This window comes from Oratosquilla oratoria, chromosome 6 (assembly GCF_046742065.1).
Source record: "Oratosquilla oratoria isolate Oo_2021 chromosome 6, ASM4674206v1, whole genome shotgun sequence".
Classification (NCBI taxonomy): Eukaryota; Metazoa; Arthropoda; class Malacostraca; order Stomatopoda; family Squillidae; genus Oratosquilla; species Oratosquilla oratoria.
Window position 1 is genome coordinate 74,222,811 of NC_134782.1, and position 19,241 is coordinate 74,242,051.

General features: G+C 42.2%; 1 protein-coding gene across 2 annotated transcripts in view; it reads left to right on the top strand.

Annotated features, from left to right (window-relative positions):
* The window catches only part of LOC143026631 (macoilin-1-like), a 67,152-nt gene that overhangs the window by 31,713 nt on the left and 16,198 nt on the right, over positions 1-19,241 (top strand). For both annotated transcript variants that reach the window (XM_076187351.1, XM_076187352.1), the window contains exons 11-14: positions 633-791; positions 1,119-1,301; positions 9,634-9,929; positions 10,164-10,312. In XM_076187351.1, the coding sequence (XP_076043466.1) occupies positions 633-791; positions 1,119-1,301; positions 9,634-9,929; positions 10,164-10,312 (787 nt within the window). The remainder of the gene's footprint in view (positions 1-632; positions 792-1,118; positions 1,302-9,633; positions 9,930-10,163; positions 10,313-19,241) is intronic.

Consider the following 19,241-nt stretch of genomic DNA (forward strand, 5'->3'; position numbering starts at 1 on the left):
TCCCTTTCAACTTAGTTTCACTCAGTGCCAACACATCCATCTTTCGTCTCACAAACATGCTGCCTATCTCTTCCCTTTTACTCTCGATTGTACCACATCCATGCACATTAAAAGACCCAAACCTTAGGGTTCTGGTTGGAAAGCTCCTCCCAGACCCTCTTATGTCTTTATTTTTTAGGAATGTCCCCTTTGGGGCTAGAGAGAGTAGGATGCCTAGTCCGTCCCCATCCCATTTTTGTCACCTTTTATGATTCAAGTGGGAACACTCGGTAGCAGTATTCCTTTCCCCACCACAGGGTTCTGGCTAAAATGGGAAATGAACATTCGGAGGAACAACATAACAGAGGGACAGTTGCAGTATAATAAAGTATCATAATTTCTCTATGAATAGAGATTTCCTCTATCACAGACAAAATGATGTGTGGCTTTGGTCCATAGGGGTGCTCCATATAGACCCTAAAGTATCAGCTGAGCAGCTTTTAACCCCACAGTAACATGCAGCCCATAACCCAGACAGGGTATATAAATATATGAATATAATCAAGTTTTTATAGTGGTAGTTTAGTGGAATGTTGGTAAACTGTATGTACCTGATCCATGGATTATCATTGAAATATTGTTTACTCTTACAGACTGGAGTCAGATATAAAACGTCTAAAGGCAGACCTGCAAGCATCAAGGCAGACTGAGCAGGAACTCCGAAACCAGATAAACACACTTATCTCCAGTGAAAAAATTACTCGTCAGGAATTAAATCAGCTCCAGCAGGACAATGATAACCTGCAAAACAAGTTAGTTAAAAAATGTATTTTAGATCAATGATTAGTGTAGAAATTTGATCATGGATTAGGATTGTTGATAAAAACTGAACTTATGTCATTAGTTTATTAAAATATATATATTTATAGTGAATGAATAGGACTAGTGTCAAATTTTATGAGAAAATTTCGGCTATCAGAATTGGTATAATTTTGGGAGCCCAATTTTCTGTCTTTGCTTGAGCCACATTTGTATAGTATTTCTCCAATTTGGGAGATTTCTAGTGTCTGTGATCATGTTTAGAGTATAGTTTGTATTTATTAAAGAAATATTGGTAAGTTAATCATGACGTCTTCCAGGCTTCATGGCTTAGTGACAGCTCGGCAGAGTGACCGTGCAACCATCAGCAATTTGGAGCGTCGCCTTCAGGATGAACGGCGAGTTAGAGCAAATGCAGAAAATCAGTTAGCACAGTCAGAGCGACGGCAGAAAAAAGCAGAGGAGCAAGCGCAAGCCAGAGCACATGCACTTGCCAATGCAAAGTGAGTTTTGGGTTTAATTTTATTGAGTCCAAGGGTAGGCAGTTGGAATAGAGGTGAGTCACAGAATTTTAGTTTAAGTAGATGAAAGAAAGGAAGGATTAAGTTATTCTAGAGATAGATAAAATCTAGAAGTAGGAACGGACTGGTTACGTAAGAAATACTCAGAAATGTTATGGTAGAATTTGAACCAGGATAGGATGGGCTGATTGGGTGGTAACGTGTTACATTAGGTTGTTCAAGTGCAGGAAAGGAGAACATAATAGAAAAAATGAATGGAAAGAAATTATGAAAGGATGACATGGCCCTCAATGGAAGTTTTCTTGTCTATCATGAATATTTAAGTGGATGAGGAGTGGTGGGTATCATTATAAATTGGGAGTAAAACAGCTTCAGCTGTTGGACCCTGTTGTGAAAGAACTGTGTCCCATTGCATTGCTGTTAGACCCAGCCATTGTGATGGACAGGGCAACCCTACATCCTTGAGAAAATGAGATGGGGTTACTGCTAGAATGAGTTTTATTTGTATGCCTGAGCATTTAATTTGATGAAGCAAATAAAAAAAAAATAAAAAAAAAGGAGAGTGGTAGACCTGAGGCTGAGAAAATGGTATATAAGGAAAAAGTAAACAAAGAAGACAGAAAAAGACGAGGAGAAAGGAAATTAACCCCTTCCATACGGTGCCGCACACGTAGGCGTCATGGGGAGCGAGTGTATTCGCGAGGCTGCCATATCGGCGTCTTGATTATATTTATTGTAGTCGCCCCTCCATAATGACATTCTTTCTAATTCTTTTGTAGTCGCATTTTCTATGGTTATCAAAATTCACGGGTGAAGAGAGAACGATCGATATAAGCGGTGACTATATTTTATGATGCAAGTATTATTACGACACGTCGTACGGCTGGCATTGGCTGCTGCCACCGAGATCCAAGTCCATGACGCCTACGTGTGCGGCACTGTATGGAAGGGGTTAAAAATAGGTTATACCAATATAGAAGGAATAACTTCAGGAATGAATGAATTAAATGATTATCTGGCCTTAGAAAAAACAGACATAATGGGAATAGTGGAAACTAAATTAAAGTGGAGAAGGAGTATGGAAAGAAGCTGAAGGAGGAGTGGGAGGGAGTAAAGGATAGAGTAGAGCTGGGTGTGGAGGAGGAATGGGGATGGTTCAAGGAGGGAGTCACAAAGTGTGCAAGGATGGTGTGTGGAACAAGAAGGACAGGGGGAAATAGAAGAAAGGGTAGTGAATGGTGGGATGAGGAAACAAAGAAGGTTGTAGAAGAGAAGAAGTGAGCTTTCACAGATTGGTTACAAAATAGGACGAGGGAGTCATATGAGAGGTACAAAGAAAAGAAAAGAGAAGTAAAGCAAAAGGTAAAGGTTGCAAAGAGGAGAGCATATGTGAAATGGGATAAGAGTATGACAGAAAATTTTGAAAGTAATAAAAAGATGTTTTGGAAAGAAATTAAGAGAGGAAGAGGAGGTGAATCATGTAGAGAAGAAAAGGTAAAAGGTGCAGATGGAGAGATGATAATGGAAGAGAAGGCAGTAAGGGGAAGATGGGCAGAATATTTTAGGGAGTTGCTAAATGTGAAGGAGGATAGGGAAGGAAAGATAGCTGCAGTGGGAAATGCTAAGAAAATGAGAGTGATGAGTGAGGAGAATGGAGGAGAAATAAGGAAAGATGAGGTGAAGGCAGTTGTTAAGATGATGAAGCAGGTAAGGCACATGGTCTAGATGGATGCCATGCAGAATGTCTAAAAAAAGGAGGTACAGTGATGGTGGACTGGCTGGTGAGGTTATTTAATGTTTGCTGGAGAGAGGGTAGAGTACCGGAGGACTGGAGTAGTGCCTGTATAGTTCCTCTTTACAAGGGAAAAGGGGACAAGTGTGAATGTAGTAGTTTCAGAGGGATTAGCTTGTTAAGTGTAGTTGGGAAGGCTTATGGGAGGATCTTGATTGAGAGGATTAGGAGAGGAACAGAAGGAGTAATTGGTGAGGAACAGTGTGGATTTAGGACAGAGGTTGTGTAGATCAGATTTTTGTGGTAAGACAGATATGTGAGAAAGCTATAGGAAAGGGGAAGGATGTTTTTTGGACTTTTATGGATCTGGAAAAGGCTTATGATAGGGTAGACAGAAAGGCACTGTGGGAGGTTATGCAGATATACGGGATAGGAAGAAAGCTTCTGGGAGCTGTCAAGAGTGTTTATGAGAGTAGTAGAGCTTGTATCAGGATTGGAAATGGAGAGAATGAGTGGTTCGAGGTAAAGGTGGGACTTCGTCAAGGATGCATTATGTTGCCCTGGCTGTTCAACTTATACATGGGTGGGGTAGTGTGAGAGGTAAATGCAAGGGTAGTGGGCAAGGGATGGGAGATGGTTAAAGAAAATGGAGAAAAGTGGGAGGTGAGCCAGCTGTTGTTTGCGGACGACACTGCGCTTGTGGCAGGATCGGAGGAGGGATTGAGGAAGTTGGTGGCAGAGTTTGGGAGAGTATGTGATAGAAGAAAGCTAAAGATAAATGTGGGTAAAAGTAAGGTGATGAGATGTACAAGGGGTGAAAGTGGCAGTAGACTGGAAGTGAGCATTAAGGGAGAGCAACTGGAGGAAGTGGATAGTTTTAGATACTTGGGTGCAAATATGGCAGGAAAAGGTGGAGTGAAGGTGGAAGTAGAATGTAGATTGAGAGAAGCGAGTAAATGCCTTGTTGGATTAAAGAGTGTAATGAGGAATAGACATTTGGGAATGGATGCTAAGAGGAGACTGTATGAAGGAGTGATTGTGCCAACAGCACTGTATGGGGCAGAAACATGGAACATAAGAGAAGAAGAGAGAAGGAGTTTGAATGTGTTTGAGATGAGGTGTCTGAGAAGTATGATGGGGGTTACTAGGCTAGATAGAGTGAGAAATGAGGAGGTGAGGAGGAGAATAGGGGTGGAAAAGGAGCTGGGAGATAGAGTTGATGAAAGAGTATTAGGATGGTTTGGACACATGAAAAGAATGAGTGAAGAAAGACTAGTAAAAGAGGTATGGAAGGCAGATGTGGAGGGAGTGAACATGAGGGGACGTCCTAGGATGAGGTGGATGGATGGAGTGAAGGGGGCTTTGAGGAAGGACGGGAGAGGACAGAAGATGGGTGAATGGAGAAGGGTTGTATATGGATGATGTTGTGATTGCATGAGGTGGAATGGGCGGGGGGATGGGGGGTGAGGTAGTATGTGTGAGGAAAATTTGACACAGCCCGAAGGGATTTCTCCCCGTCCTCTCCTTATATGCAATGGGGGGACGGAGAGGGGGTGGTCACCGATTTAATGAAGCGGCCTTGCTGTGGATGTGCTGTGTCTTGCGACACTGCTTCTGACCCAGGGCAGTGGACAAGGTGTAGGGATGACCCGTCATCCAGGAAGTGCTCAGAAAAGAGGGAGGGTGGAGGGGTGTGGAGTGTATTCAGGGATGGAATGGATGGAGATGATTTTATGCCTTTCCCTTTTTGGCTACCTCCCTTGTAAGGGGGAAAAAGCCTTGGTATATGTATGTATGTAAATTAAAGTGTACTCCACCACCCAACACTGTGGGACAAGGTTTATACAACTGGACAAAAAATAGATTGGATAAACAGGGTGGCAGAGCATTAGTTTTGACCAATAAAGATTCAAATGTAACAAAAATAACTGAAGAAAAAAAAAATGTAGAATCAATTACAATACAAGTTGAAAGCAAACATATGAAGAGTAGAAAATTTGTAGTGGTGTATGTGCCCCCCAAAACACAGTCCAGGAAAGAAAGTGTTCATTCCAAAATATTAGAAGATACAAAATATGAATTAACGAATATACTGAAGGACAGAGGTAATACAGTAATTATGGGTGACTTTAATTCAAAAGAAATATGTCGGGAGGAAATGACAATGAAGGGCGGAGAGGAACTCTGGGGTAACATCCTGTTCGACATGACCATCGAATACACAATGACTCAGTGGATAAAGGAAAATACCAGATACAGAGGTAGTGAAGAACCATCAAGACTGGATTTAATGCTTACGACAGAGCCAGAAATTGTCGATAAAATTGATTACAAAACTTCGATAGGAAAGAGTGACCTTGTATTAATAGAATTTGAGTTGAAAGATCAAATGGATCAAAGCAGAAATGATAAACATAGAATGGGAAGACGAATGTACAACAAAACAAATTTTGAGAAACTCAAAAAATTCTTTCACAACGTGAACTGGGAAAAATTCCTAAATGAAGAAACAGGGATGTAAGAGAAATGGAATATACTAAAAGAAATTTATAATGAGGGAGTGAATAAATACGTACAACAAAAAATGGAAAGAACATACATAAAAAGCTGGTACAACAAAAGGTAAGTTGAGAATGGAGGATAGATGGAGGAAGAGGAAAGGGACAAAAGGTAGGAAGGTACTTAGAGTGAACTCTTTAAATGAAAAGGAAAAGGAGTAGGAGTACAAGAAGAAGCTCAAGGAGGAGTGGGAGGGAGTGAAGGATAGAATAGAGCTAGGTGTTTAGGAGGAATGGGGATGGTTCAAGGAGGGAGTCACAAAGTGTGCAAAGATGGTGTGTGGAACAAGAAGGACAGGAGGAAATAGAAGAAAGGGTAGTGAATGGTGGGATGAGGAAACGAAGAAGGTTGTAGAAGAGAAGAAGTGAGCTTTCACAGATTGGTTACAAAATAGGACGAGGGAATCATATGAGAGGTACAAAGAGAAGTAAAGGTAAAGGAGGCAAAGAGGAGAGCAGATGTGAAATGGGATAAGAGTATGACAGAAAATTTTGAAAGTAATAAAAAGATGTTTTGGAAAGAAATTAAGAGAGGAAGAGGTGAATCATGTAGAGAAGAAAAGGTACAAGGTGCAGATGGAGAGATGATAATGGAAGACAAGGCAATAAGGGGAAGATGGGCAGAATATTTTAGGGAGTTGCTAAATGTGAAGGAGGATAGGGAAGGAAAGATAGCTGCAGTGGGAAATGCTAAGAAAATGAGAGTGAGGAGAATGGAGGAGAAATAAGGAAAGATGAGGTGAAGGCAGTTGTTAAGATGATGAAGCAGGTAAGGCACCTGGTCTAGATGGATGCCATGCAGAATGTCTTAAAAAAAGGAGGTACAGTGATGGTGGACTGGCTGGTGAGGTTATTTAATGTTTGCTGGAGAGAGGGTAGAGTGCCGGAGGACTGGAGGAGTGCCTGTATAGTTCCTCTTTACAAGGGAAAAGGGGACAAGTGTGAATGTAGTAGTTTCAGAGGGATTAGCTTGTTAAGTGTAGTTAGGAAGGCTTATGGGAGGATCTTGATTGAGAGGATTAGGAGAGGAACAGAAGGAGTAATTGGTGAGGAACAGTGTGGATTTAGGACGGGTAGAGGTTGTGTAGATCAGACCTTTGTGGTAAGACAGATATGTGAGAAAGCTATAGGAAAGGGGAAGGATGTTTTTTGGGCCTTTATGGACCTGGAAAAGGCTTACGACAGGGTAGACAGAAAGGCACTGTGGGAGGTTATGCAGATATACGGGATAGGAGGAAAAGCTTCTGGGAGCAGTCAAGAGTTTTTATGAGAGTAGTAGAGCTTGTATCAGGATTAGAAATGGAGAAAGTGAGTGGGTCGAGGTAAAGGTGGGACTTCGTCAAGGATGCGTTATGTCGCCCTGGCTGTTCAACTTATACATGGATGGGGTAGTGCGAGAGGTAAATGCAAGGGTAGTGGGTCAGGGATTGGAGATGATTAAAGAAAATAGAGAAAAGTGGGAGGTGAGCCAGCTGTTGTTTGCGGACGACACTGCGCTTGTGGCAGGATCGGAGGAGGGATTGAGGAAGTTGGTGACAGAGTTTGGGAGAGTGTGTGATAGAAGAAAGCTGAAGATAAATGTGGGTAAATGTAAGGTGATGAGATGTACAAGGGATGAAAGTGGTAGTAGTCTGGAAGTGAGCATTAAGGGAGAGTGACTGGAGGAAGTGGATAGTTTTAGATACTTGGGTGCAAATGTGGCAGGAAAAGGTGGAGATAGAATGTAGATTGAGAGAAGCAAGTAGATGCCTTATTGGATTAAAAAGTGTAATGAGGAATAGACATTTGGGAATGGATGCTAAGAGGAGACTATATGAAGGAGTGATTGTGCCAACAGCACTGTATGGGGCAGAAATATGGAACATAAGAGAGGAAAAGAGAAGGAGTTTGAATGTGTTTGAGATGAGGTGTCTGAGAAGTATGATGGGGGTTACTAGGCTAGATAAGAGTGAGAAATGAGGAGGTGAGGAGGAGAATAGGGGTGGAAAAGGAGCTGGGAGATAGGGTTGATGAAAGAGTATTAGGATGGTTTGGACACATGGAAAGAATGAGTGAAGAAAGACTAGTAAAAGAGGTATGGAAGGCAGATGTGGAGAGAGTGAACATGAAGGGATGTCCTAGGATGAGGTGGATGGATGGGGTGAAGGGGGCTTTGCGGAAGAGGGGAATGTCTGTCGAGGAAAGACAGGAGAGGACAGAAGACAGGGGTGAATGGAGAATGGTTGTTTATGGATGATGTTGTGATGCATGAGGTGGAATGGGCAGGAGGATGGGGGGTGAGGTAGTATGTGTGAGCAAATTTTGACGCAGCCTGTAGGGATTTCTCCTCATCTCCTTGATGCATGGGGCGACGGAGGGGGGGGTCGCTGATTTAATGAAGCGGCCTTGCTGTGGATGTGCTGTGTCTTGCGACACTGCTTGTGACCCAGGGCAGTGGACAAGGTGCAGGGATGACCCGTCATCCAGGAGGTGCTATGATGAGAGGGAGGGTGGAGGGGTGTGGAGTGTATTCAGGGATGGAATGGGTGGGAATGATTCTATGCCTTTTCCTTTTTGGCTACCTCCCTTGTAAGGGGGAAAAAGCCTTGGTATATGTATGTATGACCCGTCATCCAGGAGGTGCTAAGATAAGAGGGAGGGTGGAGGGGTGTGGAGTGTATTCAGGGATGGAATGGGTGGGAATGATTTTATGCCTTTTCCTTTTTGGCTACCTCCCTTGTAAGGAGGAAAAAGCCTTCGTATATGTATGTACAACAAAAGGCGTAGTGAGGCTAAGGATAAAAGAGACAAAGCTTGGAAAAAATGGAAAAGAGACAAGAAAACAAGCAAATGGCTAATGTACATCAAACTAAGAACTGATAATGTAAAAATACGCAGAGATGAAAAGAGAAACTATTAAAAAAAAATAATAGAAAAATACAAGAACCCAAACTATTTTACAGGTAGGTAAATGGCAAACTGAAGAACAAACAAGAAATAGAAAAGCTGTGCTAAGGGAAATATGAATATACAGAAGAACTGGAAATGGCTGAAATTATGAACAACCACTTCAAATCAGTATTCACAATAGAAAACTCGCCTAACAGTGAGGAAATAGAGAGAGAGATATCCCCCTCAATGAAAGAAATAGTTGTAACACAGAAAGAAATCAGCGACCAAATCGAAACCCTGAAAGAATGCATGGAAGAATTAACAGATAAAATATACAATATAATTAAATTCTCACTTAAAGAAGGAAAAGTGCCACAGGACTGGAAGAATGCAAACATTGTACCAATTTATAAGGGAGGAAACAAGGAAGACCCATCAAATTACAGACCAGTCTCCCTGACAAGCATAGTAGCAAAAATTTGCGAAAAGGTCGTCAAAAATAGATGGGTTAAACATTTGGAAGAAAAAACTATACTGAATCCAAATCAATTTGGATTCAGACAAGGAAGATCATGTACAACAAACTTGATCTGCTTCCACTCAAGATTGATAGACATAACACACAAGAGAGGTGGTTGGGCAGACTGTACCTTTCTGGAACCAAAAGGCATTTGATAAGGTACTACACAATAAACTAATAAGGAAGATAGAGTCAATAGGTGGCATTAGAGGAAAATTATTGGAATGGATGAAAGATATCCTGACTGGGAGGAAAATGAGAGTAGTAATTAGAGATAAATTCTCAAATTGGGAAGAAATGAAAAGTGTTGTCCCGCAGGGGTTAGCCAAGTCAATACACACACCCTTTTCTTATTCATTAAAACCCATTTAATGCCCTTCCCATCTCAACACCTGAATATAGTGTCATCCTTACTCCTCACCACTATACTTGGGTTAAAGGGAAAGCAACAAGACACAATGCTTCTACAGCAGGGCCCAGTAGCCACAAAATACTAAGATGAGAAGAGTGACAAGTGGGTATAAGATGGGTGTAGGCTTTGATTTGGTCATCTCCCACATAAAGGAGAAAAGGCCTTTTGGTATGTACCATATGTATATATAAACTTTATTTAATGAACACTTTGAATTGCAGAGGTGAGTGTAGTGAATCTTGTCGAAACCGTCGACGGGATTTGGAGATGGAAGTTAAACGTTTGCAGAGTGAACGCAAAGCCTTTGATGAGCGTGCAAGAGCTCTGGAGCGTGAAAACATCTCCCTCCACCAGTACAAGGACTCTCACAATGACAAGGAGATCTTGGTCTCTGCACTCTCTGCCATGCAGAACAAGAACTCCCTCCTCGAGACTTCCTTGTCTGCCGAAACCCGTGTTAAACTAGACCTCTTCTCTGCTCTAGGGGAGGCCAAAAGACAACTAGAGATCTCACAGAGTAAGTGCTTGATATTTTATTCAGACAACTCCAACAAGCTTTCATATGTCATACTTACTGTACCTCCACTTTGCATAAATGACCTCAGGTAATTGAATTTTCTCATGGATATGGTGATCTTAGGACTGACTAACCTGGTCACTGTTTGTTTTGTCTCTTCACACCTTACCAGCCAGATTTGATAAACAGAATTGAACATTATTTACAATGCTGATTATATTTTATCTTTCATAGGCTTGGTATCCAGCAAAGAGAAAGAAATTGAAGAGCTCAAGTCCAAAATAGCAGAGGTGCTGGCAGTTTGTCCTCCCACCAGTTTTACCCCTGCCTCTTCCCTCCACTCCAACACTCATCAGGCCTTTTCCTCCAAGTTGCTTCCTCAGGTAATCCAATAATTTTCAGATTTTATTATAAAGTATTGTGTGATAGGGTAAATATTATTATCTACCCCATCTGGGGTATTGGCTGCATGTTATTGTGGAGTTAAAAACTGCTAAGTAGCATGCAGCCGATACTTGAGGGTCTATATGGGTGCCCCCACAGACCAGAGCCACACATCATTTGTCTGTGATAGTGGAAATCTCTATTCATAGAAAAATGATACTTTATTATACTGTGACTGTCCCTCCATTATGTTGTCCCCTCACTCTTGTTACTGTCCTGTACAATTTCTCTGAATAGTCATTTTCTCATTTTGCTGAACCCTGTGGTGGGGGAAAAGAATACTGCCACCAAGTCTTTCCACTTGAGTCATATGAGGCGACAAAAATGGGACAGGGATAGTACTAGGCATCCTTCTCCCAGTACCTTCAAAAGGGACATTTAAGAAAAAAAAGTAAAGGCATAAAAGGGTCTGGGAGGAGCTTTCCAACCAAAACCCTAAGGTTTGGGTCTTTTAATGTGTGTGGATGTGGTCCAGATGAGAATAGAAGGGAAATAGGCAGCATGTTTGTGAGACGAAAGATGGATGCGTTGGCATTGAGTGAAACTAAGTTGAAAGGGAGGGACAAGTTTGAGTTTGGGAGTGTAGTTCGGAGGATCTCAGGAATGAAGAGAAGACAAGGGAGAGAAGGGGTGGCTATACTAGTAAGTGAAGAGATAGGTAAACATGTGGAGTGGAAGGAGGTTTCAAGGTTAATGTGAAGGTGAAACTAGGGAGATGTGGGTCTTTGTAAGTGCATATAGGCCTGGTAGTGAGATGAGATTAGAGGAAAGGGAGGCTTTTTGGATAAATTTGAATGAGTTCATAGAGGGATTAGGGAGAAATGTTAATGTGGTGATATTGGGAGACCTTAATGCTAGGGTAGGAAATAAACCAATAGATGGAGTGGTTGGTAAGTGTGGAGTTCCAGAAAAAAATTGTAGTGGAGAGATGATGGTAGAGATATGTTTAGAGTTGATGATAGCAAATACAGTGTTTAGGAAGAAAGTCAACCACAAGTACACTTGGGAGAGGGTGGTCGATGAAAGGGTGTAGATAGAGTTTTAATGGACTATATAGTGGTAACCAGGAATATAGTAAGAAAAGTTAAGGATATACATGTTCTAAGAGGAGAGAGTGTGGGGAATATCAGATAATTTTTTGGTGGAAGGTAGTTTAGAGAGGAGGGTAGATGGAGAAAGAGGAAAAGGACAAAAGATAGGGAGGTGCTTAAAGTGAAGTGCTTAAATGAGAATGAAAAGGAGTACAAGAAGAAGCTGAGAGAGGAGTGGGAGGGAGTAGAACTAGGGAGTGAAGGAGGAATGGGGAAGTTTCAAGGAGGGCATCATAAGGTGTGCAAAGATGGTGTGTGGAACAAGGAGGATGGGAGGAAACAGAAGGAAGGGTAGAGAGTGGTGTGATGATGAGGCAAAGAAGGTTGTAGAAGAGAAGAAGCAAGCTTTCACAGAATGGTTACAAAATAAGATGAGAGAATCATATGAGAGATACAAAAAAAGAGAGGAGAAGTAAAGCATAAGATGAAGGAGGCAAAGAAGAGTGCAGATGTGAAATGGGGTAAGAGTATGACAGAAAATTTTGAATGTAATAAAAAGATGTTTTGGAAAGAAATTAAGAGAGGAAGAGGAAGCAAAGGTGCAGATGGAGAGATGATAATGGAAGAGAAGTCAGTATGAGGAAGATGGGCAGAGTATTCTAGGATGTTGCTAAATGTGAAGCAGGATAGGGAGGGAAAGGTATCTGCAGTGGGAAGCTCTAAGAAAATGACTGATGAGTGAGGAAAATGGAGAAGAATGACTGATGAATGAGGAAAATGGAGGAGAAATAAGGAAAGATGAAGTGAAGGCAGTTAAGATGATGAGAACAGGTAAGGCACCTGGTCTGGATGGATGTCATGCAGAATGTCTAAAAAAATGAGTTAGAGTGATGGTGTGGCTGATAAGGTTATTTAATGTTTGTTTAAGAGAAGGTAGAGTGTCAGAGGACTGGAGGACTACCTTTATAGTTCCACTATACAAGGGAAAAGGGGACAAGTGTGAGTAGTAGTTTCAGAGGGAGCAGTTTGTTAAGTGTAGTTGGGAAGGCTTATGGGAGAGTCTTGATTGAGAGGAATAGAGGGAGTAATTTGTGAGGAACAATGTGGGTTTAGGACAGGTAGGGGTTGTGTGGATCAGATTTTTGTGGTAAGACATATGTGAGAAAGCTGTAGGAAAAGGTGAGGATGTTTTTTGGGCTTTATGGATTAAGTAAAGACTTCTGACAGTAGACAGGAAGGCACTGTGGGAGGTATTGCAGATATATGGGATAGGAGGAAAGTTTTTAAGAACAGTCAGTATCTTTTATGAGAGTAGTAGAGATTGTGTTAGAATCAGAAATGGAGAGAGTGAGCAGTTTGAGGTAAAGGTGAGACGTCATCAGGGATGTATTATGTGGCCTTGGTTGTTCAATTTATACAGGGATGGGGTGGTGCAAGAGGTAATTGCAAGATTAGTGGGTTGGGGATTGGAAACTGTTAAAGAAAATGGTGAAAAGTAGGAGATAAGCCAATTGTTGTTTGCTGACGACCCTGCACTTGTAGCAGGATCAGAGAAGGTATTGAGGAAGTTAGTGACAGAGTTTGGGAGGGTGTGCAAAAGAAGGAAGTTGAAGATAAATGTGGGTACATGTAAGGTGATGAGATGTACAAGGGGAGAAAGTGGCAGCAGCCATTGTGAAGTATCTTGTGGATAGTTTTCTGGATTTGGATCAAGTTTCTTTGCTGACCTTCCTTTTGTACTGTTCAGTATTGCCTAACATCATTAACAGGTTTCTGTAAATATACATACATACATATACCAAGGCTTTTTCCCCCTTTCAAGGGAGGTAGCCAAAAAGAAAAAGGCATAGAATCATTCCCACCCATTCCATCCCTAAATACACTCCACTCCACTCCCCTCCACCCTCCCTCTTATCTTAGCACCTCCTGGATGACAGGTCATCCCTGCACCTTGTCCACTGCCCTGGGTCAGAGGCAGTGTCACAAGACACAGCACATCCACAGCAAGGCCACTTCATTAAATCAGTGACCCTCCTCTCTGTCCCCCCACGCATAAAAGGAGAAGACGGGGAGAAATCCCCTCGGGCTGCGTCAAATTTTCCTCGCACATACTATCTCACCCCCCATCCCCCCCACCCATTCCACCTCATGCATCACATCATCTATATACAACCATTCTCCATTCACCCCTATCTTCTGTCCTCTCCCGTCCTTCCTCAACAGACATTCCCCTCTTCCACAAAGCCCCCTTCACCCCATCCATCCATCTCATCCTAGGACGTCCCCTCATGTTCACTCCCTCCACATCTGCCTTCCATACCTCTTTTACTAGTCTTTCTTCACTCATTCTTTCCATGTGTCCAAACCATCCTAATACTCTTTCATCAACCCTATCTCCCAACTCCCTTTCCACCCCAGTTCTCTTCCTCACCTCCTCATTTCTCACTCTAGTCTAGTAACCCCCATCATACTTCTCAGACACCTCATCTCAAACTCCTCTCTTCCTCTCTCATGGCCCATGTTTCTGCCCCATACAGTGCTGTTGGCACAATCACTCCTTCATACAGTCTCCTCTTAGCATCCATTCCCAAGTGTCTATTCCTCATTACACTCTTTAAACCACCAAGGCATTTACTTGCTTCTCTCAATCTACATTCTACCTCCACTCCACCTTTTCCTGCCACATTTGCACCCAAGTATCTAAAACTATCCACTTCCTCCAGTCGCTCTCCCTTAACCTCTTCCATACGGTGCTGCCTACGTAGGCGGCATGAGGAGCAAGTGGATACGCGAGGCTGCCATATCGGCATCTTGATTATATTTATTGTAGTTGTTCCTGCGTAACTGACATACTCTCTAAACTGGCTTCATCACATTTTCTATGGTTATCAAAATTCACAGGTGAAAGAGAGAACGATCGATATAAGCGGTGACTATTTTTTATGCTGCGAGTATTGTGACGCAACATCGTACGTCTGGCAGCTAATGCTGCCCACGAGATTTTGACCCGGAGTGAAATGGTTAATGTTCACTTCCAATCTGCTGCCACTTTCACCCCTTGTACATCTCATCACCTTACTTTTACCTACATTTATCTTCATCTTTCTTCTTTCACACACTCTCCCTAACTCTGTCACCAACTTCCTCAATCCCTCCTCCAATCCTGCCACAACCGCAGTGTTGTCCACAAACAACAGCTGGCTCACCTACCACTTTTCTCCATTTTCATTAACCATCTCCAATCCCTGGGAAATTCATCAATTCTAACAGTCGCTATATGTAGAGTAGATTCTGTTCTTTTATTTGGTACCTAATTTGTTGCTCTATCTTGAGCAGATGAACAATTATACCATAAAATATGCTTAGAAATACCTCAAAATTGGCCCTCTTAATAAGATAGATAGTGGTAAAGTTTCCATTCATCCTAGATAAAAATGGATGTGAGTTTTGGCTTTTCAGGTCAAAAAGCATAGGAAAAAGTACAGTAACATATGAACAGGTTTATCCCTCCACCTCCATCATACATCTTTTACTAATATTTTTTCACTCATTCTTTCCATGTGTCCAAACTATTCCAATACGCTTTCATCAACCCTATTTCCCAACTCCCTTTCCACCCCTGCTCTCCTCACCTCATTTCTCAATCTATCCAGCCTAGTAACCCCTACCATACTTCTCAGGCATTTGGTGAGAGATACAGTAAACAAAAAGAAATGTATAATAGTATTTGGTCTAAAAGAAAAAAAAATAGACTTATGAGAGACAAAAAGAAACCAAATAATTACTGGCCTATAAGCTTGACTTCAATCATAGGAAAAATTATGGAAATTATCATCAGAGATGCTATCGAACATCATTTAGAAAGTAACTGTTTGATAAATGATAGCCAGCATGGATTCAGACGGAAACGTTCTTGTGTGACTAACTTACTCGAATTCTACAACACAGTCATCTCAAATTATGACAAAAGAAACAATATAGATTTAATATATTTAGACTTTGCAAAAGCTTTTGATACAGTCCCCCATGAAAGGCCACTTACTAAATTAGCTTCACATGAAGTAAGTGGTAGTCTATTAAGTTGGACTAGTAATTGGTTGAATGATCGAAAACAGAGTTGTTTTAAATGCAAAACTTCTAGATGGAAAAATGTTACGAGTGGAGTTCCACAGGGTTCTTTTCTTGGGCCACTTCTATTCATACATTCATACATATACTAAAGGCTTTTTCCCTTACACGGGGGGTAGCCAAAAAGAAAAAGGCATAGAAACCACTCCCACCCATTCCATTTCCTATATATTCCACTCCCCTCCGCCCTCCTCCCTCTCATCTTGGCACCTCCTAGATGACGGGTCATCCCTGCATCCTGTCCACTGCCCTAGATCAGAAGCAGTGTCGCAAGACACAGCACATCCACAGCAAGGTTGCTTCACTAATTCGGTGCCCCCCTCTCTGTCCTCCCACTCAGAAAAGGAGAAGAGAGGGAGAAATCCCTTCGTGCTGTGTCAAATTTGTTCTCATACATACTTCCTCACACCCCATCCCCCACCCACTCCCCCTCATGCATCACAGCATCATCTATACACAACCCCTCTCCATTCACCCCTATCTTCTGTCCTCTCCCGTCCTTCCTCCACAGACATTCCTCTCTTTTGTAATGCCCCTTTCACCCCATCCATCCAACTCATCCTAGGACGCCCCCTCATATTCACTCCTTCCACCTCTGCCTTCCACACTTCTTTTACTAATCTTTCTTCACTCATTCTTTCCATGTGCCCAAACCATCCTAATACTCTTTCATCAGCCCTATATCCCAGCTTCCATTCCACCCCTGTTCTCCTCCTCACCTCCTTATTTCTCACTCTATGTAGCCTAGTAACCCCTATCATACTTCTCAGACATTTCATCTCAAACACATTCCAACTTCATCTCTCTTCCTCTCTCATGTTCCATGTTTCTGCCCCGTATAGTGCTGTTGGCACAGTCACTCCTTCATATAACCTCCTCTTAGCATCCATTCCCAAATGTCTAATCCTCATTACACTTTTTAATCCACCAAGGTATTTACTTGCTTCTCTCAATCTACATTCTACCTCCACCCCCACGCCTCCTTTTCCTGCCACATTTGCACCCAAGTATCTAAAACTATCCACTTCCTCCAGTCTTTCACCTTTAATGCTCACTTCCAGCCTGTTGTCACTCTCTCCCCTTGTACATCTCATCACCTTACTTATGCCCACATTTATCTTTAGCTTCCTTTTTTCACACACCTTCTCAAACTCTGTCACCAACTTCCCCAATCCCTCCTCTGATCCTGCTACAAGCACAGTATCGTCAGCAAACAACAACTGGCTCACCTCCCACTTTTCTCCATTTTCTTTAATCATCTCCAACCCCTGACCCACTACCCTTGTATTCACCTCTTGCACCGCCCCATCCATGTAAAGATTGAACAGCCAGGGCGACATAACACATCCCTGATTAAGTCCCACCTTTACTTCAAACCATTCACTCTCTCCATTTCTAATCCTAACACAAGCTCTACTACTCTCGTAAAAACTCTTGACTGCTCTCAACAGCTTTCCTCCTATCCCATATATCTGCAGTACCTCCCACAGTGCCTTCCTGTCTACCCCGTCGTAAGCCTTTTCCAGATCCATAAAAGCCCAAAAAACATCCTTACCTTCTTTTATAGCTTTCTCACATATCTGTCGTACCACAAAAATCTGATCTACACAACCCCTACCTGCCCTAAACCCACACTGTTCCTCACCAATTACTCCCTCTGTTCCTCTCCTTATCCTCTCAATGAAGACACTCCCATAAGCCTTCCCAACTACACTCAGCAAACTGATCCCTCTGAAACTACTACACTCACACTTGTCCCCCTTTCCCTTGTAAAGCGGAACTATACAGGTACTCCTCCAGTCCTCCAGCACTCTACCCTCTCTTAAACAAATATTGAATAACCTCACCAGCCAGTCCACCTTAACTGTACCTCCTTTCTTCAGACATTCTGCATGGCATCCATCCAACCCAGGTGCCTTACCTGCTCTTATCATCTTAACAGCTGCTTTCACTTCATCCTTCCCTATTTCTCCTCCATTTTCCTCACTCATCACTCTCATTTTCTTAGCACTTCCCACTGCAACTATCTTTCCCTCCCTATCCTCCTTCACATTTAGCAATTCCCTAAAATACTCTGCCCACCTTCCTCTCACTGCCTTCTCTTCCATTATCATCTCTCCATTTGCACCTTTTACCTTTTATTCTCTACCTGATTCGCCTCCTCTTTCTCTTTTAATTTCCTTCCAGAACATCTTTTTATTACATACATACATATACCAAGGCTTTTTCCCCCTTCCAAGGGAGGTAGCCAAAAAGGGAAAGGCATAAAAACACTCCCACCCATTTCATCCCTAAATACACTCCACACCCCTCCCACCCTTCCTCTCATCTGAGCACCTCCTGGATGACGGGTCATCCCTGCACCCTGCCCACCGCCCTGGGTCAGAAGCAGTGTCGCAGGACACAGTACATCCACAGCAAGGCCGCTTCATTTAATCGGCGACCCCCCCTCTCCGTCCCCCTTTGCATATAAGGAGAGGACGGGGAGAAATCCCTTCGGGCTGCGTCAAAATTTACTCACACATACTACCCCACCCCCCACCTCCCGCCCATTTCTCCTCATGCAGTCACAACATCATCCATATACAACCATTCTCCACTCACCTCTGTCTTCCGTCCTCTCCCTTCCTTCCTCAACAGACATTCCCCTCTTCCCCAAAGCCCCCTTCACCCCATCCATCCACCTCATCTTTTTATTACTTTCAAAATTTTCTGTCATACTCTTACCCCATTTCATATCTCCTCTCCTCTTTGCTTCCTTTATCTTGTGCTTAACTTCCCTTCTCTTTACTTTGTACCTCTCATACGATTCCCTCGTCCTAATTTGTAGCCAATCTATGAATGTCTGCTTCTTCTCTTCTACACCTTTCTTTGCTTCCTCATCCCACCATTCACTACTCTTCTTTCTATTTCCTCCCGCCCTCCTTGTTCCACACACCATCTTTGCACACCTTATGGCTCCCTCCTTGAACCATCTCCATTCCTCCTCCACTCCTAGTTCTACTCTATCCTTTACTCCCTCCCACTCCTCTTTCAGTACTTCTTATACTATTCATAGTATATATAAATGATATAGACCACCGACTAAAATCTATTGTCTCCAAATTCGCTGATGATACAAAACTCTGTGGAATGGCAAATAACACTGTGCAACAAAATTTTAGGAAAGTTTTGTTTATCTTATTTTTTTATCGTTTTATATGTAGTTTTATTCGCTCATTACAAAAATCACCTCATTTTTGTTCTAGTATCAATAGTTATCTCATAAATGAAGAAAACATGTTTCTATAATCTCATCAATTTAACCAATATATAAAAAAAATCATGTTTGACCAAAAATAAAAAAATGATATGGTTATATAGGTACTACATTTATTAGAACAACTACAACAAAATCACCAAAAATGAGAATGACAGGTGTATTTTACACACTTTCTACGTCTAAACACAATAACACTAAAAGTGAACGCTTGAACGTGCTTTTCTTTTGTGCACTGTCGGGGCATCTCGAATCAAGCTCCACACATAGTCGCCCATCATAGATTCATTCCATCTTCCCTGATATCGCTTCTCCATAGTTAGAATGTCCTGATGAAACCGTTCACCATGCTCTTCACTCACGTCTCCCAAATTCTCTCTGAAGAAGTCCAGGTGCGAATGCAAGTAGTGTAGCTTAACTGACATTCTGCAGCCAAGTTTTCTATAACAT